We start from the raw sequence: 24,058 nt of genomic DNA, 5'->3' as shown, positions 1-24,058 counted from the left end.
TGTGCACCACCTCCAGAAGGATAGAAATAACAAAAGTCCAGGTAGATAATAATCACAGGTATGTCACGCTGTTCTTCAAAACCTCCCACCCTGGTGACCTTCAACTTTAAAGTGATATAAAAATGTAGAGGGTATGACAGAAAATCAGGCCTTTCATTTGTTTTGCTAAGTCCACTGAAGCTGGCAGTGATTATAATTTTTTGTTCAGAAAGTCAGTTTAAAAAAAAAATAAATAAATTACTTTTTCCTGAAGGAAAAGAACGGATTTTTTTAAACTTTGAAAGTAAGAAAACTTTCCTTTTCTTTTTAAACATTTCCCAAAACTCAACATGTAAAAACATAGCATTTGCATTCTGTTGCGCTGTTTTTTTAACCCAGCTAGAGCTCTCCAACTGATAGCCTGGGGGGACAATTCTGTCTGGCCCCAGAAAGATATTCCACCATTATATGACCTTTTAAAATGTATCTGCTATGCAGATCCCAAGTAAATTGCTGTAACAGAGTCTAGCCCCAGGTTGTCAAGAAATTGTCAAGAAGTCCTGCTTTAGACAAACTTAAAAAATTATATGGAGGAAAACATCACTGTGTTTTTTTCCACAGAAACAGAAAATACTTAATTTGCTCTTCTTGTCTCACTGTTGAACTACCTGCAAGCAGCTGGCACCAAGTGAGCAAGTCAGCATCTCAAAACAGGACTTTTATTCCTTCCCATTTGGCTCTGAATTCTGCCCTACATATTCAGCACACAGTTATCTCCTTTGACTGCCACTGGCAGGTTAGTGTAGAGGCAGTCACAGAGTGTTAGGAAGAAAGAGAGATCAGCCACAAGCCTTTCTACTGGTTTCTGGAGTCCATGACCTGCAGAGAACCACTAGCACCTGCACACGCTGAAGAAACCATGCCGTGGTCATGAAGCCTTTGACTTGCCCAGTTCAGAGACCGCTGGCTCATGGCTGACAAGGATCAGCAAAGAATGCAAGCTACAGCAAACACCAATCTCACGTGTTAAGTGTGACAGCGCTCAAAATACATCTATTTTTTTCCTAGCAGGACTGCTTGATGTAGTGTGTAAGACTGCCTGAGAAACAACCCTGATTTCTCACTGAAAAAAGTGATTTAAATTAGGAGGCTTCTTTGTCTTCGACTTTTCTTCTGCTGCACACATCCAGGCTATACCCAAATGCTTCGTTTTCTCTTCCAACTTTTCAAAACTCTGGCTTTTATTTTCTCCATTGTCCTAATGCAGCTGTAACATGGCCAAATGCAAACCACAATTCTCCTTCCCCCTCACCGACAACCTTTCCATCCCCATGGCCTGAGCTTCCATCACACCAACCATATCAGCATCTCCTTGGGTTTCTCCTCAGGTGTTGCCTTGTCTGCCCTCTTGTATTCAGACTTACTGATTTCACCTTCACAGCTCTTCACCATTCTGCCCTTCTGTCTCCTCTCTCACTTGTCCTTCACTCAGTACCCAGCTGGTATCTGCAGCCTCTTCCCTTGCACTTCTTTTACAGCCAGCATGTTCCTCCTGCCGGACCATGCTGTCTAGTCCCAGTGAAATGGCAGGGCCATGGCAGGAATCATTGTCTCACTCAGGGAAAAACCACATTTAGTTGAGCACTCCTTGAAGACAGTGACTGCCATTCTCACAGCAGGCTGACTTAGGAAGTTTTGCACAGAGGCACAGGGTGCCACAGCCTGAACATCAACTTCTGCAGGACCCTGGAGCTTCTCTCTGTGCAAGGCAGAGACTGCACAAGGTCTTTCACCTTCCCACTGCGTATGTAGAAGTTTCTCTGTGCGTAGGTATGCTAAATGTCAGAGGACATATCTAAGTGCTGATCTCAATGGTTCTGGTGGTAATTCCCCTCTCAGTTATGCAGGCAATTTAAATGTGACCGGTTTGTCTACAAGGCAAAAAGAAAACTCCAATAAAATGACACTATTAAGAGTGCAAAGGCAAGTAGTCAATGTGAGAAGAGCAGTTCTTTACATTGCCCACACATGGCTAACTCTACTAACTCAACCTCTCTTGTAGGGTGACCCTACAATACAGTCCTAATTTCAGGAGCACTCACTGTTGTCACACAAGATACATTTTAAGAAGGTATTTGAAGATGTTAAACAAATGAAATACAGAGACAGACATGTTCTAGGAAAATGTTTTAACCGAGGAAAGAGAGAAAAGGATAGATTTGGGCAATATTAATTAGGAAGACATGACAGAAATTAGAAAAACGAGGATGTAGATGGAGCAGCAGAGGCCAAGTGGTTACTCCAAGGTGTCAAATGAGATGTAGATAAATTAAAGCTAGAGGAATTGCTTTACTGGTGGAGCTGGAAATTCATTACTCCAGTCACATCCTTCTGTGAGCAGTGAGCAACTAGATCTGCTGGCTTTTTGCACACCATTGAACAGCAGGAGCTGTCAGGCCAGTTCTGTTCCATCCTCCCCTCCTTGGCCCCCACATGTGTCTCCTTGGCATGTGCCTGTTCCCCATATCCACTAGCGTGGCAGCTTGAGTTTCTCCACATGGGACAATAACTCCAGGAGACTTTGAAGAACCTCGCTTATGGCCACAGACACCATGGTTTCCCTCCAATTCAAAATGATTTGATACCCCAGGTGTGAGCAACAACAACTGCTGGGTGGTTTTCTCCTTTTCTATGCATTCCAGACAGACTTTCACACTGGCAGGAAGGATGTCCCACTCTTTTTTTGAAATGTCCCACATTAAACATAGCAAGGAGCATTCTAGTTTTAACTACAAACTGCATGGGCTTCTCAGAACCGTAGACATATATGGTGTAAAGGAAACATCTTGTTTGACTCTGGGTACAACATGAACATCGAGTTTCATTCCCACTTCCTGCAAGGGATGCCACTTGAAAGTTACTAGCATGCCACCCTGTTTGGAAAAATATCCAGTCTTCTCTGAAGATGCCAAAAGAGAAAACATAACATCATTTGATGAGGGTCACAGCAGTTAATTACTTTTGCTGTTAAATATTTCTATTCCCTACTAAACTTACTCTGGCTCCTCATTTATGAAAAGAAACAGGGGAGCCAGAGGAGAGATATTAAAGGTGAGAAAAGCAGTGAGGAATGAGGACTGGACACAGGAGGGGGCGAAGCTGAGAAGGGCTGAGGGATGAGTAGAGCTTGTATCATGTTATTAAAAACACATTGTGGCAGTTCAAGACGGCAGTGTGGTGGCAGAAAGGTGGAGTGGGAGATGCAAAGCAGCAGGCAGGTGGTGATGGGCTGCAGAGCTTCAACCTAGAAACTGAAACAGAGAGAAGAGAGAAGCACCAAGAGACTGGCATACTGGCAAAGCTATGCAGAGCCCTGGGACCAGGGGCATTGCAGATCAGGTCTAAAGTGCATTGGCAGTACTCCATAAGACATAGGAGGGAAACAGTGGACCCTGAGGTACATCAGGAAAAATATTGTTCAGCACCTGCTCACAATGTGCCTCCAACACACCCTGCCAAATCTGGCAGTTTCTCATTTAATAAAAAAAAAATTAAAAAAAAACCAAAAACAAACAAACAAACAAAAACCAAACCAACAATTCCTCTTATGTTTATCCAGGGAAATAAGCAGGCCCAGGAGTAAGTTGGTGCTGCAAGGGTAAGAAATTAGTCTCGTGCTCCTGCCCCATATGGGAACCTGGGAACCAGCCTAGCTGTGTACCTTGGGTTCCTCTTCCTGTAGCAGGACACTGGCTCCTTTGCACAGGGATTTAGGATCCATGGATGAGAAGAGTTATTTAACAACTCAAAGTTTTTGGTTTTGGGGTTTTTTTTCTGATTTTTTATTATTATTATTTTGTAAATAAGAAGATTCTTACCCAATAGAGGAATTATTAGAAAGCACTTGGGAGAGAGGTGGAGCTCTGCTTGCTGCTGTTACCAGTCCTATGATTAAATATGATTTTTTTTTTTTTTTTTGCTTTTAACCTGATTTCAAATTTCCTACGAAAATTATCTACATGAGCTTTTCTCCCTGTAGCCCATGGAATTAGGCTATGTCCTTTACTTTGCATGATCTAGTGGCAATACATTTTGTTTTGGGTCCCTGGACAATATCAGGTTGTCATTCCCATATAGCTACAGACCAAAGCTCAGAGTGTAATGGAAGAAGGCCACTAATTTGGGTGCCTGGGTTGAGGTGATATAGGAATGATTTTTGAGCCACATTAAGCATGCCTAACCCCTGGGATGTTTCGTTTCAGATCAGCGCTAGTATGTTGTGGTCCTCTCCACTCTGAAAGACCTGCCACAGGCAGGCAGCCACGGAGAGATTCATGAGGTGTCCAGCTCAGTTGGAAAGTGATCCAAGAGTGGGAGGACACCGTGAGAGGGGTGCTTAGTGCTCCCAGAGAAAAGGGGAAGGAGGCACAAAAGTTTATTATTTGCTAGCTACTCTCTGTTATACTCCAAAGTGGTCAGGCTCTGAGACTTCAGGTCTGCAGAGTAAAGATGAGACTCTTTCCCAGCTGATAAGGAGAGTTGTGTCAGTAAGGAAGAGAAGGAGCTGTTCATCAGACTCACTGCACAACACCTCCAGCCATTGCAGTTGGCTGGGGGAGGCTTTAGGGAGAGGAGGAGGAGCGGGAGAAGTATTAGGGCTGTGAGCCACTATTCATTTACAAACTATAATTAATTTGATGTTTAGATTAATTTCTGATGCACTCTCAAAGGTGCACTGAAAGCATTTTTCCTTTATTATAATGTTGATTGCTTATTGGGGAGATAAATCTAACTGTCAGTTATGCACTGACTTACCAAAACTTTCAGACCAAGCAAGCATGTATGCATAAGGAACAGCTGTTTGCAGCTCTCCAGTTAAAGGGACAGCTCTGTCTTTTCCCAATAACTCACATTAAAGAAAATCTATACTTTGTACACAGGGATTTCTGCTTTCTTTTGTAGCTTAACAATTTATTAGACAAGACTGTGTTAGCAGAATCTATCTTCTATTTATCTGTCTGTCCATGTGTCTGTTACTGTTCCATCCATCTTTCCACACAAGTAATAGACAGGATCCATCCAGAATATTTTAAAGTTATGGGTATCTTTGTATATACCTACTCATATGCAGACTTACACAATCATTTTAAATGCCTTTACTCATGGGGTAATTAGATGGAGGAACTCATTGCTACAGGGTCTTTGTGGCTACTCATTTAATGACCTTCAAAGGGGGAATAGCTATTTATGTGACTAATAGAAATGACCAATGTTAAGAATTAATGCCAGAAGAAAGAAAAGACGGGGGGGGGGGGGGGGGGGAAAGGCTTTTAAAAGATATTAAAAAACTTAATGCTCTAGGCTTCAAATCAGTCCACCAGGACTGGGACCTAAGAAAAGAGCCTGAGGGGGCTCTCGTGGGCCTGCACAGCATGCTATCTGCTGCCACCTCTTCTAAAAATCCTTTGACATTAGATAGAGTAGATGAACCTGAGTCGTGTATGGCTGGTCCTACATGTGCTGTAAGGATGTTATAGTCTCAAATGCAAATGCATCCATGTGTAGAAATGCCAGAGGGCGGTCTCCAGTGCTACTTTCATGCAGGCCAGAAATTTCTGTTCTGAAGTCAGAAATAATGACACCTCCAATGGGCAATCCCATTTCTGAATTCAAGGTGATTGATCTGCAGAGTGCAGACTTACCACATCCCGCTTTCGTGAGACTGCAAACCCACCACAGCATTTTGGTTACCCATTACCATTACTATATTTATTTTTGTTTTCCCAAGAATTCTCTGATGTAAGGCAAATTCAAGCTGCAGAATGGACGAGTCTCTATCAGTCCATCCAACCATGCATCCAATCCCCATATATCTATCTTCAACTTCTTTATATCCATCTATCCTGCCTCATTCACTGCACAGGACTGCTTTTCAGCATTCTGAAGTCTGTCAGCTAGCTAGTTACCAAGCAGCAGCTGTTCAATAGTTCCTCACAGCTCTGAGCTTGGCCTTAGGCCCTCCTTCCCACAAAATATTCAAATCTACTACGAATATGAATTTACTATTATTTCCTTTTTTTTTTTTTTTTTTTTCCTAAGGCACTTCCCAGCAGAGCATCTGGGATGTCCACAGAGCTAAGTAACATCATTTTCACAGTGGTCAGGGTGTCTTCATTTCACCAAGGGGATGATGAGGCATAGAAAGATTTTCAAAATTATTTATTATTCCGAATCTGAGATGCCATGAGCCTGATTAGTCTGTTTGCTTGTTTTCCAAAGTATTTAGCACAATGCAGGGCATGCCATGTTTATGTTTACTTCAGACACAGGTAGAGACAGAAGCCTTTCTGCCAGTGAAATCTCAGGTCATGCACTGAGTATCAAGAAAAGAGGAACCCCCAGTAAAGCTTCATTTTCACTGACAAACCAAAGAGTCCTCACATATCTGCTCAAGCACTATGCCATAACTATCCATATAAGGTTTCTTTAATGCTTGTGTACCATTGGCTCTGTTTGGGCCATGATAATTCACTCAAGGCTGGAGGTTGCTCAGCAGTAACAAGGGCCAGGGAGCATCCCTAGACAGCAGTCAAGACAAGGCCACCCTCTTTCAAGGGATAAGAGAGTTTAGTCATGTAGATTTAAGCCATAATGTACCATTTTCAGTCAGAACCTGCCCTATTTTATTTACTAGCAAAAAAGTAGCCTAGGAGATCTTATTAAAGAAATTTTATGATATATGATATACCAGAATAACTGGGATGTCATGGCAGAAATAGGGATCAATTCCAGTTCTCCAAGGCAGCATTTGGTTGTACAACTACAAAACCATCCTTTCCCTGCCTTATTTACTTTCTACATTCCAACACTTGCAATAATGAGTCTGATACATTGCCATTTTCCTCACCCTGTTATGTTATTCATTCTCTACAGTAATTAAAACAAGGATGTCATGAAAAAGAAAAATACAGAAATGTGTGCTTAGAAGCAATGCTTTAATGCATATACAAAACAATACAGAATTAAAATTTTATAGGTAACATCATTTCTTGCATTTCTAACTCAAGTGCTTAATTTTGCAACCTTATCATTGTTTGAATGTATTAGTGCATGTGCTATCCTCCCTTTTCAAGTAAGCAAATCAAAATAAAAATATCTCCAGATGAGATTAACATCTTCAAACAGCATATATTGACATCTTCAAAGGTTGTCACCAGGGTAACAACTTGCAGATGCCCAGAAAAATAGGTATACCTTTCTTAACCATTCCCAAGTCCATCTACCTAAAACTCTCAACCAAATACAATATCGTCTCCACTCTCCCCAGTCAATATCTGTAAAATATTGCATATGCTTAGGTATGTACATTATCTATTTTTTATATATATATATTTCTGCAATAACAAATATGTCTGCAAGTTATTAAAAACAATGAAAAGCACTGAAAAAGTGGCTTGATTTTGGGCAACCTGCTCCAATGCTTGCTGAACTTCAAGATGAAAAAGCTTTACCAATATATCCAGTCTGGACCTCTCTTGTTTCTGTTAATGTCCCTTGTCTCTCATTCTCCCACCATACACCACTGTGAACCATAGAATCATAGAATATCTCAAGTTCGAAGGACCCGTAAGGATCATCCAGTCCAACTCCCTGCTCCTTGCAGGACTACCTAAAACTAATTCATATGACTAAGAGCATTGTGCAGATGCTCCTTGAGCTCTGATATGCTTGGTGCCATGATCACTTCCCTGGGGAGTCTGTTTGATGGACCAAGCACCCTTTCAGTGAAGAACCTTTTCCTTATGTCCTATCTGAACTTCTCCTGACGCAAGGAGACTACCTCTGTATTCTTGCTCTCACAGGGCATGTGCTCCAGCCCTTGCCTGTCACAATGGCCCTGTGATGAACTCACTCCACTTTGTCACTGTCTCTCCTAGGCTGAGGGAAAGGGTTGCCCAAAACTCTAAGTCCAGATGTGATCTAATGAGTGCTGATTAGGGAATAGTAATCGCTTCACTAATTGACTGGCTGTGCTTTTGTTAATAGAGCTTGCAGGCCAGGGAACATGTCTAATGAGATCCTCAGTGATGGAAGCCACAAAAAATCTAGAGACAGTAGGACTATGCCCCTTTCATTAGCTGAGCTTTAGTGCCCCTGATATTTAGCCAGGTATGTTTATTGTTATAAAAGGGAAGAGGTGTATCTAAACATCTAAGAGCAGCTGCTGTCTTCAGCTGCTTCACAAGCAACAGGTTTTATCCCTCTCTGGCAACATGACCTACTAATCTGATTGTGTTCTGACCATTTCAAGGTGAAATTATATGATTGTTCTAAAGATAAGTCTCTAATGACCCTTTAAAGTCCTTCTCTAGAAGGGTTTCCAGAAATTGCAAAGTATTTACTCTGGTCATTGTGCATCTCCCGACATGTTGAACAGGCTCCAGAAGGATTATTGTGTTATTGAGGGTTTAAAAATGGTTATGAGAGAAGAATTTTTGCTACTTGATTTTAGGAGTCAATGCAAGGGCCAGTTTTTTTTAGGGGCAATTTATATTTTTACCCCATCCCTTCAAAATAAGATCCCTGTCCAAATTATCAATAGACATCCTGCCTTTCTCAGATCTTCACTTTTTCTAGTCAAAGGGATTTTTGTAAATGTGTTTTCCAGCAATATTTCACTCCCCATATTTCATTTGAAGCATAAGCTTATTTTCCCATCTCCCACCGAAGGGCGGATCAAGAATTCAGACAGGTTATTGGGCACAAGCCCCAGGAAGCCAGAATTAGAACAGGCTTTAGTCAATCTATGATATGATTCAAGTCCTACAGACTGAATAATTCTTCTGAGAGACTGAAGAAAGCTCTTCACAGAGATGTCCAGGATTCAGGATACTTCAGGATTTTGAAGGCCATTAATGGTGAATACTCTGATGGAAAACCCACAGGAATTTATGATCCTCTACACTATAATATGAAGTTGTTTCATTCCCATTAACGTTGATGACAGAAGAGGCCAGGTGATCATTTCCCCGTTCGTTGCGGGTAGTTGAAAACACAGACATCTTACTTTGACACTGAAAGGACCAGAGATGGAACAGATGGTTGGACCTGGAACAGTACATTATTCTCCAGCTTAAAATATACTTGTGTAACTCCTTCCTTTCACCTCTTGGTGCCCAGCATAGTTCAGTGTCAGCTCACAACCTCCTGGTCTAGATATTAAGGGATTTTCTCTTTTCCTTTTCTTTCCCAATGAGTCGCCAGGTAACAGCAGGGTTTTTTTCCTTTTGATTTCAATTTTAGTTTTGTTAGCTGGTTTTCACCCACTGGCCTCCATAGAAAGCAAAGTATTGGTTTGAAAAGCATGGCCAAAAACTGTTCATCACTACTTCAGGTTTCAGAACAGAAACTTCCAGACTGTCCCACAAAAGAAGCTTCAAATCTTTCTGTATCTGTTGGATTTCTCCAGCCTGCCCATAATGAGGTACCAGGTGTGGAATGACATAAAGGAGAGAGGCTGTTAGTTGCCTATCCAAGTAATGATCAACAGGAGCAAGGTGGGGAGATTCCATACATTACTACACCAGAAATGTATCTATCTCAAAGACTCCCTGGGACATAAAAGAACTGATAAAAAGGAGTCGCTAGTACAATTCACAGTGCACCTTCCTGATTCGTTTTCCTATTTTGAGAGGTTTTTTCTTCATTACCCAGGAAGGAATTTACTTCCCTACTATGAAATACTATCAAAAAGAAGATCACCTTCTATGATGCTTGTCTCTTATAGATCAAGAAGGATGATTGGTGATTTCAGTAGCTGCAGTGTTCATATACATGGCTTTTTTTAATTAAGAACCCACAAACTGATCCAGGAGACTGCCTGGGAGCAAAGAAATTAAAATTAAGATAAGAAACAGATTGTGACATGGCTGGTGGGAGCTTCAGTAGTTATGTTCATCTTGTTTATGTTGTACAACTCCAACAAAACAAATGTAAAAATATCTTTTGTCTGGATTCAACAACATTCTCAGTGCATCCTTAACTGAGCACCTACTTAGGTCCCACTCATAACTTGTGTAAAACCTACACTAAGCTTGTTCTTTGCTTTTGGCTTTACACTGGCAGAAGGATTTGTCTCCTAAAAAGTTCATCCCTTTTCCAACCCTGTACTTTCCCCTTAAACCTTATATGACAGATCATGAAACCAAACATTTACAAGGAAGGCTCAGAAACCAAGTCAAGAGGAGTTCCTTCCATTTCTGAAGGCAGTTAGGAAATTGCTTCAATTCTAATCATCATTTAAAAAGACCAAATACCATTCACCTGTCTGTGATTCCTCACTGGCAAGTTTGTTCCTTGTTAAGAAGATCATCCTCATCATTATCATCCGAGTTGGAACATTATGCTTCTTTTAGAAGAAACACAATGATTCTTGTCCACAGCAGACATGTTTGTATGCTGGTCTAGTATTTGATTCATGGGGTCTCCAGAGAATGGCTGAAGCCTGAATCCTTCACTTCTTCCATCCATTCATTGGGTAACTTCAACTCCTACTTAGCAGAATGGGTAGAACCACAGTATATAGCATCAGATGAATAGTTGCTCAACCTTCAGACTGTCCACATTCTAGTCTAATCTCAAATCTTAACCTTGCGGTTTCAATGTGAGTCACAACAGTAATTTCTGTATGAAAATAACTATAAAAACAAAACAAAACAAAAAAACCAAACCACAAACAAAACACAACCAAAAAACCACACCACAAAAACAAAAGCCACCAACCAAACCCAAAAACAGATTGTGAAAGAGAAGACCCATAGGAAGAAAATTCCTTCTTGGTTTGAACCAGAATATTCAGGGTCAGTATCTACAGCCTTCAACCTTCTTCAAAGAAGGTACTGCTTCTCTGAGACACTATCTGGAGAGCATCCAACTGACAATGCGCAATAACAGGGACCACTATTCTGTACATTCCAGCTCACACTGCCTCAATGTATAGAAGTAGTTTCATTCACGGGAAGATGGGAAGGTGACATAAGGAAGATGCTTGTGTATTTCAAGCTACCTTCTGCACTGGGTGTTCTGACCTTTAGAGAAAGTTAATCATGCCATCTACTTTCACTCTTCATTTAATCTCCCCTTCCCATCTGTTCAGTTTCTCTCAGCTGGAAGCAAGATGAAGAACGAGTACCAGTCAGCTGTCTCAGTGGTCCGCAGCCCACACTTTGGGGCCATTTATTATAAGGCATTAACATCAATTGTCACCTCTATCATGACTGTTACCGCAGTCCATGCCAGATGAGTAGGCAAGAACTGATTTTCTAAATATCTGAAATGTGAAATAAGCAATAGACAGACAGACAGACAGATATGCAGTATCAGAAGGGACTGTTCTGATCCTTTGGACAGAACTCTGAAATATCATATGCCAGATACCTTAGCTCATTCGACAGGTTCAAACCTTCTGCTTGAGTCATAGCATCCCTTTTAGACAATCTCTTAATCAAGATTTCACTTGATAGGTGCTCCACCCCTATTGCTAAACAAGATGTTCCAAAATAGTTATTTATCTTCACTATTTAAAAAATGCAGACTCAGTGCCTTATTTCCATTTTAGATTTGTCAAATGTCTGCTTCCATCCCGAAGAAATCATCAAGCTCTTTTTTTTTTTCCTGTATTAAACTAAACACATTATATTAGAAATTATTTTTAGACTATGGTCAGAAGACTGTATAACCTTATTTTTCACGAATTGTGACAACTTCTATCACTTTTTCAGACCTAGAATTATTCCTGTAGTTTTGAATAATTCTTAAAACCGATTTTTTGTAGAGAAATCACCAGAACTAAATGCAGGATTCCAATAAAGTTCTTTCCCGAGCCATAGTCAGAGGTAATATCACCTTGCTACTTCTGGAAAGTATTCCCCAGAGACTGTACTGAGTCTTCAGACTTTGAGTATTTCAGCATAATCCTGAGAGCTCATGTATTTGGCTATTACCATGACACCCATATTTTTCTTAGGAGAACTGATTTCCAGTGAATATTTTCCCTTTTTATGAGTGACCCACTTGCTTTTTCTTGTGGGTAATTAGTTTTGCAACTGGTTAGATTAAAGTGAACACTCTTTGAGTCCAGTCTATGCAGTGACAGGTCGGCATAACTGACTTCTGTCATTATTTACCACTTCACCGTTCTTGTATGATTGGAAATTTTTACTAGTAATTACTTTAGACGTCTTCCAGGTAACATTAGAGAAACTGAATAGCACAGAGCTTTCAGCCCGCTCCTGGAGGAGTCTACTAGAAACTCCTCAAGATTGTAAGTCACAATTTACAATGTTTCTGGTGGTCTATCGTCCCATTTTTAAGAAGTTTGATATGGGCTGCTTTCATTTTCTGTCAAGCACGGCTCTCTGAAATACTCTAGAAAAGTTTAGGCATACTTTATGAAAACTTACTTTATTAATCAAACTTGCAACTTCATGTAATCAGGTTATTTGATAGATAATATTTTCCATGAAACCATGATGATTGGTACTAATTGTACGCTTTTTAATTCATTGCCCTATCTTCTCCTATCAAAGTTTTCATAATTTTACTTTTACTTATGGATGAAAGATTAAGTTTACCAGGCCATCTAGTTTACATCCTTAAAAAATAATAATAGATTTAGTTATTTTTATCCCCTGGAACAATTTGAAGATTTTCTAATATTCCATAAATTTCTAATATTAACATTAATGCTTCAGCAAATTTCTGAGCCAATTCTTCAAATATTCTGAGGTTCCAATTATCTCATCCCACCGATGTGAAATACTTAATAGTCGCTGTTTAGCATAGTCGTCAGCTACTAGCTGTCCATACATTAAAAAAAATTAGTTGGTGGGTGGATGGATGGATGGATGGGATGGATAACAGGAGAGACAGATCTCACTTGGACATGATTAAACATCAGTGGAAGGTTAAATATTCCAAAAAGTCATCCAAACCTATTAGATGCTGGAAAACAGCTGAAGTGCTATGCCCTTGGTCTGCAGACGTACTCCTTTATTGAGTATTCCAGTACCCATAAATCACCTTACAATACAATACCTTCCAATGCACACATATATTATAGAGCTACTTACATACAGATGGTATCCTGAAATTCTTTACAACACTAAAAAATTGCAAGACAGCAGCTAGTACATCGTGTAAAGAACATAGCAAGGTAAAGACCTTGCAAGGCAATTAAAGGAAAACCTCCATTCTCTGATAAGACTAATAAACATGGAGAAAGAGAAACCGGGCAGTCTCAGGAATTAAATGTACCTAAATAGCAGGGAAGTGCTCAGGGGTAGGTGGCCAGGTCCCAGTGGGGTAAGAAAAAAGGGAGCTCATCCCCAGCAGAGAAGACTCCTGTAATTTGAACACCCTATCATTGCCTTCCCAGAAGAAAATGACTCTCTGATGTTCCTAGATCTCACCCTTCACTGGTTAGTAACAAAAGTAAGGAATCTTGTGCTAAGAGAACATTTACATTAATAACCAATTATGTTAATAATTAATTCCTTAATTACTAACTCAAATGCCTGGGGGAAGGCAAGAAGCAGGACCTCTGGTCTAACCAATCGCCAGTGCTTTCTGCAGCTTCCTACGCCTTAGTAGTCTGACTATGAGGCCCCCTCTGACATCCTGGGTAGCAGCACTTTGGATGCAAGGGAAGCAAGGGGCATGGACTTCTCCTGCACTAGTACCCAGCCCATGTGCATGCTGTTTCTTCTTTTTCGCCACATGGGAATTTGCCTTCAACAGGCTGAGGCAGATCCTTGCTCTTCTGTTATTCTCATTTCCCTCTAATAAGATGAACATGGGTCAAATTACAAGAGGGAAAACTTCGGAAGAATGAGATTCTCTCCTTAACTAGTGACTTTCACACTGGAGGAACAAGAAGTGCCAGGAAAGATTCCTTGTGGCAACCAGAAAAACACACTGATAGCCAGAACCAGAAAAATGTATCTCTGGCCTAAAAAAGCTAATAAGCACCAATGTCTATTTGTTTCTGTTGAGGTCTCTTGCAAAGTGCATCCCTGAGATGGTAGTTTTGTGCAGCAAGCATCTGGAACATAGATCAGATAACGCTTCTTAGTTTTAAGAGAAGTTAAGTATTTGTTTCTTTGAGGTTACTCTTTTTCTTTCCATCACCTGAGAACAGCCTGATTACACAAATGGACCTGCTGTAGGACCATCTGCCCCCAGTTCAGAGTCTAGATCAAAAGCTTGCATCTGGACCTGTCATTCACTGCAGTCTTGACTTCTGATTTAGGGGATGCTCAGTGTAGCTACCAAGCATGGGGCTCCATCCAAAGGAAGGCTTCTACTGGAGAGGCAATATGATATTCCAACCCAGTAGCAGATCATCAAAGGGCTATTCTACACATCAACCGCCAATTCTCCTTGCAGCGTGCAAAGAGGAACAGAAAACTCAGAAAGGCCAGTTAGGGATCCATGGGAACATAATGATGTGCTCATTCAGGACTCCACTTGGTGTACAAACTAATTCATGGCCATGCAGAGACACTACTCACTGTGAATAAAAAGTGTACAGTTGCAAAACAGTTTTCAAATGCACTCTGAGATAGATTGCTAATTCCCTTCTTTATCATGTCAGCTAATTAAAACAGAAAAACAGCCCTTGAGTAATATCAGTTACATAAAGCCATTGGCGATCATGCTGGCATCATGAAAAGGGCATGAAGCTCCTTCAGTGTGCCCCACTACCAAGACTTTCTGTGGAAGAAACAGGGAGAAACCAAAGCACCCTCCAAGATGCTACCTAGTTTCTACCTGCTAGTCATTTACACAGTCATGAAGGAAAAGGGCAGGCCAAGAGAAGTCATGGACTCCAGCGTCACAACCTTCCTGGAAGATGCTATGCAGTATCAGGAAGATTAGATGCCCTGAGCTGCAGTCCTAGCAGATTTCTTCATTCTTTGCTGCTTTGATATATCATTTACTAGAAGAGCCTTTTTACATAATCCCTTGGGCAAAAATAAAAATAAAATTAAAAAAAAAAAACAAACCACAACAAAAAACAACATCCCCTCTATAAAATAGATTTATCACAGAATCCTGTCCTCCTACCAACCATCTTCAGACCAGAACATATATTTCTCTGATTATTAATTAACTGATGCACAGAAACAGCTTCAAGCTTTTTAACCTCTCCCTTTCTCTTTTGTCCTTCAAGAATGTAGATGACAATGCAGGGGTAGTGTTCAAAACACAGACAGCTTCTTGGACAACTGTAGTACTATCGTCGTGCTTTGAGCCCTATAGTCATGGGCTCAAACATTAAAGGCATTCAGAAAGAACTGTTTGAGCCATTTTCCCAGTATATAAATTCTCTTCCTAGTCATGCATGTTTAAATATGGCATAGCACCTTTAACAGTACTGACACTGACGTGGAGAAACAAAGATGGTTCACTGCCAATAGCGCACATAACAACAACAACAACGTCATATGATCTACCAGGACATATTTGACCTAAAAAGGCAAAGGAGTATGATATTGTTAGCACAGCTTGTCTGTCTGTCTATCTGCCTATCCTTTATCACTATGATATCTCAGCCCTCAGGATAACACATAGCTTTTCTTCCTTTTGGAGTCCGTCCAAAAACCTTCAACAATATGAAATACAACTCCACATAAATAACAGAAAGGGGGACAGCTGAATGCACCAACAACTTCTGAGCGCATCAAGTCCCCTGAAACTATAATGCAAAATGAAGCTAGAGGAATTAGCTGCTATGTCCCTAGGACGTGCTCACAAGAAAAATGCACTAACTATTGGCATTTTCCCTCCTCATTCTCTCTCCCCAGCCCTTGCACCCTAGATCCCACCCTCAGCAGCCTGCCAGTGGAGATTTTTATATTACAGCAGTGGCTATCAGGATAAGGAAGGAGGAAAATCAAAATAATAAGCCAAACCTGGTCCAAACCTGTGGGCAACTAATACCAATAGCACCAGAGTATACAACTCCCGGCTTCATTTTCTGGTCTAAACAAAACATAGTGAGCAAAAAAAAAAAAATAGTACCATTTGTTAAAATGCTATATTATTTACAGCTTTCCACAGAATGGGGAAAAGGTCTTAGAATTCCATCTCTAAAGCAAAGTGATGATAAAAACTAGTGTAGCTTTGTGAGCTTATCTAAAGGCAAGGTTCCTGCAGAGGCAGAAATATGTCAGCATCCCGGCACCAGGGCTTATCGCCCAACTAAAGGTCTAGTCTTGGCAGAAGTAGATAAATAGTAGACTTCCATCATACTTGGCAGCATTTCTGGTAGGGTTTACATGCTTTAGAAGTTTGATTCAGCAACCAGCACCATTTTGAGGAGTGTCTCACCCAGGCACTAGCCAGGTAACATCTTACCTTGAGATATCAGTCCCACCTACAGATCCAGGTAAATCTCACAACAGAAGTACCTTGACTTAAGCTAGATGCCTGCCTTCATTCCTGTCAGTGCTGGTCCCTGCTAAACAGCCAGTGGGACTTGGCTGATTTAGGCACAGCTAAGAGTGTCCTGAAAAAGGAGAGAGATCATATCCATTGACTGTATTTGTTAGACCTCCACTGATTATTTTGGATCCCAAGGTGATTTGCTCCCAAGTGGATGCCTGTGTAGACGCACTCTAGATGTGCACGTTTAGTCAGTAGGAGGTACACTGCAACAGAACCACTTACAAGAGTAGAAATCAAAGTTTTCAGGCCAGCTAGATTCTGTAAAGACATCATATAAACAATTACCCAGCTGCAGCCAACTCAGCTTTGATATTTGGTAGCTGTGTATATATTAGTAAAGCAAACATACCTGGCACTTTACCCTAGCACTGGGGCCAGCTGGCAGAGAATAGCCCACACCCAAACTATTAAATTATCTTACCTTCCAGAATATAATGGCCACATCCAAGGTAACTATTGAAAACAGCCTCTGTTCTGTGCTAATACTCAGGTTCTGTCTAGGAATTGTTTGGTTAGGCATAAGCCAAAACTATATCAAGGACGTTTCTAAAAATTCAGTGGTACAGATGACTGGGCTCCAGCTTGTCTGAACTTCCCTGGCACAGTTTTAGTTTACTGTTTTAGATGTAGCTGATGGGTCTTACACAGGATTATTAGCAAGCCAGAGGTGATTTTAAAAATAATTGCCTTTTACTACATCCTATATTCAAAGATGTGAGGTAGCTAGACAGCAAATTTCAAGTTGATGCTCAAGTAAAGCATTTCCAAGGGAGCTTTCAGAAGTATTTAAAGACTGAATCAACTCAGGTGAAATCATGAGGTGTTTAGTTTGTTCCTTTGCTGATATCAGATCATAGGACCTTGTTGATTGATAGGTGATTCAACTAGTCAGATTTAAACTGGGGACATTACCAGGTGCTTACTGGCTAATAAGTGATCACAAAAGCAGATCCATTGCCAATGAACCCCAGTTCATTACCATAATTCTCCAGTTTTCTGTCTAGAGATTGATCACTGTCGTGAGGCTGGAGCAGCACCTTTGCGCACATGTTCAGAGCTGCAGTGTTGGTACATCTTCATCCAGGCGGCTGGCAGGAAAACTGCATGGAGAGCCTGTTACTTGGAGCCTTGGCTTCAAGAAGGGAAGATGAAGAGGGATGCCTGTTTATTCCATGGACCTCCCTCTTAAATCCCTATCTGCCATACTCAGTAAACCTGTTATCTTACTTTGAGGCTAAGACATAGGTTTAATGATCTCTTATAAACTTTTGCTATTAGCCTAAGGCAGCTCTAATTCAAGAATGAGGAGCTGACCTTGCATGCAGGTGTATGCGTGCCTTTTTTAAATGCAAGCCACCCTATGTCATGTGTGAGACTTACTTTCAAGGAGGAACCAGACCAGGGAGGAGGTGCTGCTGAATGCAATCACAGTACAGCCCAAGGCTGTAAGCCATGCCTGGTGCTGCTGTCAGGAGCAGGTGTATACCTGGCAGCAAATGCTCAGCATTAGCTTTTTGAGGGGCTTTCAAACTGTCTCTTCATTTCAGCCTGTCTGTTGAGAGACACTAGGTTCCTAGGGTTGAGTTGTGCTGCCAGAGCTTCACAGGGATGGGAAAACAGATGGCTTTGTCTGGAGTGCAGGCTAGTCTAGACTAGTCTTACCCAGGGTTTGTGCTCTGAAGTGTTGTTGGCACAACGGGACATTTCTGGCAAAGGTAGCAGAGGCAATTCTTATACAATGTGATGGCCCCCTGCCTCACTAATATCTCAGACCCATGGTCACTCCAACTGAAGTTGTATACAATCTGGGCAAATGAGGCCCTTTCCTGGACCTAACATATAAAACAAAAAGAAGGAAAAAAAACCCACCACAAACTTCACACCAAAACCCATCTCCAAAGATGAATGCATTAGATGCATTGCATCCTGTGTGGTTCCGACCTACCTTGGCTATTTTGATCCCCAGAGAGCAAGTCTTCCATTGAGACAAAGAATGTAATTTCAGGTGGCCTGTAGATACAATATTCAGTCACTATAAGTGTTTCTACTGCTGGATGTGCTCCATGGCTGATTGGATGATTTGCTGGCAAGGTATGAAACTACTTATGAAAACAATGTTAGGGAAGCACTAGTGTTAATCTTTCTCAACTGCAGAGTCAACATAAAGTCTGCAGAAATTGCCAGTTAATAAAGCTTCTCATATTGCTTAAGTGGCCAACAATCAAACTATTCATGCCAATGAATACCATAATGAAGAACTTATTAAATTCACATTTTACTTATATTGCCATAATAAGGAAGTAGCAGTAGGTATATCAGATTCCCTTCATTGTGAACATTGGAAGAGAAAGGACAGGTTATGCTGGCGAGTGAAGGAGGGTCCAGAGATTTACTGCAGGTGTGGTGGAGAGAAAAAGAGCAAGACAGAGTGCCTTGAGACCATGCATCACATCTGCTGACACCCAGCTCAAAGGTGACCCAAATCTTGTGTGTGCTGGTACTGTGGCACCAACATTTGGATCCCCATGCTTCACACAATCTTGTGTCCAAACTGGCACTCAGACCAGGCACTGCATCCAGGGACACTGTTCTGTAACAACCCCTCCTACCCTCCATCCACCATTGGCAACCATCCTCTCCTCACTCTCCTGCCCACCTACCCACTCTCCTACCTGCTCACTCACTCCTTCCCGCTGCCCTCTCCCTGTGTTCATTCTCAGTGGTCGGTGCATGTACGTGCCTTGGCCCCCTTCAGCTCATTAAGCCCCCTGCCTTGCCTCATGTTTTGACAGGTTTTGTGAGTTTTGACAATCCTGCCAGTGCCCAAGCTGCTATCCAGGCTATGAATGGCTTCCAGATTGGCATGAAGAGGCTGAAGGTGCAGCTCAAGAGGCCAAAGGATGCTAATCGTCCCTACTAAGGAGTTATGGGAACCACTGGATACAAAGCACTAGCACAGGTAACTGCATGGGGAAGGGGGTGTCAGCTATGGTTGTAGCCTCTCTTTGTGTTGTAGACCCTCAAAAAGATTCAGCTCTGCGGCTCTCTAGCTTCTGCCTTTTTCACTTAGGCCTCTGGCTAGAGCCACCCTGCACAGATATGCACCCACACATAAACCAGGAACCATTTGTGTGTGCGTCTCTTTAGAAAAAGAGGTGGAAGGATGCTTAACGAGGGATGAGCCAAGTCCCCCACCCCAGGGGCATCCTGCATCTCTAAGAAGTCTTCCTGGTCCCTAGAGGAGAGCCAGCAGCTGTCCTGATTCCCCTTGCTCAGCCAAAGAGAACGTTTCTGGTGGCTGAAGAAAATCTGCAATTAAGAGATGGGACTGGGCTGCAGGTTAATCCCAGGTGACTGGACTGGGACAGTGTTTGTCTCAATAGCTTTGTGTTGCAAATGTTTCAAAGCATTCTTCATTCTTCATGCGGTATGGTCTGTATCCAATTTCATCCCAGCATAATAACTCTATGTAAATATGTCTCCCTGACAACTAAATAACCCCTAATTTCTTTCTTTCCAAGCCCAGGAAGTTAATAGAAGGATCCATGCTCACTTCTTGCTCAGTTAGCGTTAGATCCTGTGTGTAGATAAAATCCAACCAAAGCCAAGGAAACTTTGCCTGAGTGAGGACCTAGACAAATGTGAACAAGGGTCTCGTTGTTAGACTCATGTACTTTGTGTTGTTGGAAAGGAGCCAGCTTGGTGCTCCAAGGGAACTTCAATACATGTAACAGTGTCAAAAACATCAGAAGCAGCAGCTTGTATTGTTGGAACCCCAGCCTATCACCAATAACAGAAATGGAGATGTTTCCAAAAACTGAAGTATTTTCTACCACTGGCTGGCTTTCCCATTAGATAACACAAATATAAAACCGTATGTATTTGTTACAGATGCAGAGGTGTCCCTGTTGTTAAAACTGTTTCACACCGGAGACTTCCCAATAAACCCAGCACCTAGGGTGGCCCTAAGCTGCAACAAGCAGTTGCACTCCTGAATTAGAGACAGAGAGGTGGGTTAGGTGACCTTTCTAGGCCATTATAGCTGTAATGTTTAAGATCCAGTGATTTCAATTCAGGCTTTTTCTAACCATCTAAGGTATAGGCAGGAAATCCCTACCTTCAACCTTCCCAAAGAACTACAAAGTGTTCTAATTTTTCATTGGTATCTCTAATACCTTTGAAAAATGTATTGTTCTGGTCTTCAGAGCAGTATCTTTTCTACCTGGAATTAAGGACTGGGATCAAAAGGTCTTAGAAAGAGGTGCTGCACTGAAGACAACATGAAGCAGATTAAGAAATCTTTCAAGTAAACCTATTAGGTGCATGTGCAAGATACAGCCTCCATAGTTTAGACCCTCCTTTATATGTGACTATATGAAGATAATTGTCGATGCATTTTCCCTCTTCAAATACCTCTTTTCTTTTCCTTGCTTATGACAAGGCCTCTTGGAAGCTTGAAACCAAAATATGTTTCCATATCCAAACGCTTTTTGCTTCATCACACTGGCTTTTTACTGCAGGTTTTTGTGGGGGGGAGTGGGAGATGCATGCATGCAATATTTTTAAGCAGGAACTGCCTTTGTTGGGGAGATTTTCAGTAATATCTGCAAAGGGATCGAGGAACACAGGTGTCTCCCTAGTCTGGCACTAAGCAATAGCTTTATATCATAGCATAGCTGTGATCACTGAGGATATGCTTCTTTCTTACGGACATGTAAGAAAGTGCAGGGCTGTAGACACTTGTGTTGTTAAAGAATCACTGCATAAGCCTACAGTGTTTTCATTATCATGAATCATTATGAAGTGCTCTGCCTCTACCCTTTCACTGTCAGGCTGATGTTGAGGTCTCAGCTTGTTTCCTACAAAAAGATTACTCAGTCAGTAGGACTGTTTTGTTGTTTGGGTTTTTGGGGTTTTTTTTCCTCAATGAATTATATAAAAAGGAATCAGTTGGTAAGATGGCAACAAAATTCTATATCTCTCTCTCAGAGCATTTTTTTTCTTTACTTTGCTTCTGAAAAGCAAGAGAACAGTCTTGAATTGTTGCCTCTATAATAGGAAGTCCTTTTGCCTTCCTGGCTTTTACTTCGATTTTAATGATCAGCTGTCCAGCAAAATCATTTCAGTTGTTACTACCAGCTCACTTCCATCCTCTGTTTATAGGAGCCTTTATCAGAGGTACAGACAGTCTTTATCAAAATGAAGCAAATACAGCTCAGAGGCCCTTGCTCTCTTGCAGACTCCCATCTTGGTGAGCTCACTGCAGAAGCTGAAGAGGACCTGTCTTTTAGCAGGAGAGGATTATTCAGGGAAAAAAAGAAAAAAAAAAAAAAAAAAAAAAAAAAAAAGTTGTGTCTGTGTCTTTTTGCACCTAACAAAAAGAACTGACAAAGTACATGTGGCCCCAGGAGGACACTGAAGGAGTATGTCCCAGGGAAGAATCTGACTTAGCACAAGGAGTACCATGCTAGCTTAGTCTGGTGAGGAGACTTGGTGACAGCAAGGATACACAGAAGCTCATCAGGGCTTAGATCCAGCTCTTTCTTCAGCTCATCTGCCTTCCAATGCTTAGAAAAATCCATACTAGCACCCTAGAAGCAGATAGCAGGTTTTTAGTCATGACGGCCACAAGTCAGCTTCCCACCAGGGCTGTGAGTAGGAGTTAGTACAGGGCTAAGCCCTCAGTAATAAGCCTTCGAGACTGGTCAGTTGTTGTTGGCTCAGTGTGGTGTTATTGTACCCCCATGTCTGGTTTGATGTGCAGTTTCCAGTCAGCCTCCAAAATACCACTGGGAATCTCTGACTTTCCCACTCAGTAGACAACATCATTGCTGCAACTAGAAGTTTCCTTAAAACACTAGGGTGCAAACAAGCTAGACACATGGGTATGGCACAGATAGCTATTGCAAAGCTGAAGAGCAGGCAGATCATGTTGACTGTCGGAAACTTAGTAACTCCTGTGTGGTTTTTATCTGGGTTTGCTTTGGTTGCAATTCTTCAGGTTCCTTATTCCAATATGAAGCATGCTCATAACCGTATTGACATCAGGGCAATTACTCATGTGCTTCAAGACAATGCTCAAGAAACCTTTTAACTGGAATTTTGTTAAGGAAAAGATTTGTTTTATTGAACTTCTTTCCAAAAACAAGAAGCTGCCAACAAAAAACAAACAAGTAGCACCCAGTTTGATGTAGTCCACTAGTCTGTTTTTTCCTAACCAAGAAAGAAAGATCTTCACTCAGTTTTAATTCTGGCTGCACAGGGCAGGGTTTAACTTCTAAATCTCTTTTTTTGGGACACAAGAAATCTAGGCCACAGTGATTTTAAGTCCTTTGTTTTCCTTGCAAGTGCTCTAAAGTTGCTGTCAAACACTGAAAGGGTCTCTGTGATATGACAGATAAGCCCACAAGCTGCAGCAAGCAAAGCCATGAAGAATTTGGATGGCAAAATGTTTCCAAAATGGCTGTCTTTGCTATCTTCCCCCCCCCCCCCCCCCCCCCCGCTTTGTAATTAAACTAGTGGTTTTAGCAAAAAAAGAAACAGGCAGGTGCAGGGAGGAAACAAAAGTAAGAGAGGAGGATCATTTGAGGCAACTCTGCCAAAATCACTATAATCAGTATATTACAAATCCCCCCTCTGGACTAGAAAGCAAGGATTTGGAGCCACTTCTTGTATCTTTCAAGATAGTAAATGTACAAAATAATCAAGCAAAAAAGACGCTGAAATCCACAGCTCCCTTGGGTAACCATTCCTAGGAGCCCTTGGGTACGCTGTGATATGGCAAAGTTGCAGGTAGACCCTGCAGTGCCTGGGGGTGCATGTGAGCTGGCTGCATGGCCAGCACCATGGAGGAATGCTAGACAGGCAGAAAGGTGACCTCCTCTGATCCTCCCCATGGAGGCAGAAGTAATCAGCATGATTCCAGCCCTCCACACTGGGTGTTGAAGTGAGTTCCCCATTGCTCTGTCCATGCTAAGTCAGTAGTAGTCATGATAGGACAATATTGCCTAGAAAACCCCATAATTCACAGCTCTTCCAGTTTTAGGGACTTAACAGAGCAGCACAGAAGTGTCTAGCTGGTAGATCAATAGAAGACATTGCACAGAAGAGCAGTGAAAACCCTGTCAGTTCGCCCTTTGGGGCTTCATTGCAGTGACTGATCATTACCAGTGTCTTATTTACCCCTTGCTGAAATTTTATTTAAAGCTAAAGGTAGAGAGACATTTTAGTGGGACTAACCTGGAGCACTAACTGGCATGAAACTGAGTGAGACAAACTGAGTGAGGCAAAAGTATAGAGTAGCTCCTAAGAGTAGTGGCAAAACATTAAAAGAATGCATTGTCCAGGCAATCTGCTTCTCCAAAATGCTGGGGGAAATAACATAAGCCAAAGCATGAATATGAAAAAAAAAAGATGTTCAGGTCCTCCTTCACAGCTTCTTGAACATGTGCAATGTGTTGTTTATTGTAGAAGGTGTGAGATGCTTGTTTTTGCAGCAGGCTGGAGTAGGTGATAATGTTTCCCAGAGGAAATGTCTTTTGGAAAACTAAATTTTCCTTTTTTCTGTGCT

The 24,058-nt window shown here is 41.5% G+C and overlaps 1 protein-coding gene across 9 annotated transcripts in view; it reads left to right on the top strand.

Moving 5' to 3' along the window:
- Positions 1–24,058, top strand: part of CELF4 (CUGBP Elav-like family member 4) — a 723,065-nt gene that overhangs the window by 677,307 nt on the left and 21,700 nt on the right. For all 9 annotated transcript variants that reach the window (XM_056325512.1, XM_056325515.1, XM_056325511.1 and 6 more), the window contains exon 12: positions 19,281–19,447. In XM_056325512.1, coding sequence (XP_056181487.1) covers positions 19,281–19,408 — 128 coding nt within the window. In that variant the 3' untranslated portion in view covers positions 19,409–19,447. The remainder of the gene's footprint in view (positions 1–19,280; positions 19,448–24,058) is intronic.

The sequence above is a fragment of the Falco biarmicus genome, chromosome Z, assembly GCF_023638135.1.
Source record: "Falco biarmicus isolate bFalBia1 chromosome Z, bFalBia1.pri, whole genome shotgun sequence".
In the NCBI taxonomy this organism is placed as follows: Eukaryota; Metazoa; Chordata; class Aves; order Falconiformes; family Falconidae; genus Falco; species Falco biarmicus.
This window is presented reverse-complemented; position numbering and strand designations above follow the sequence as displayed.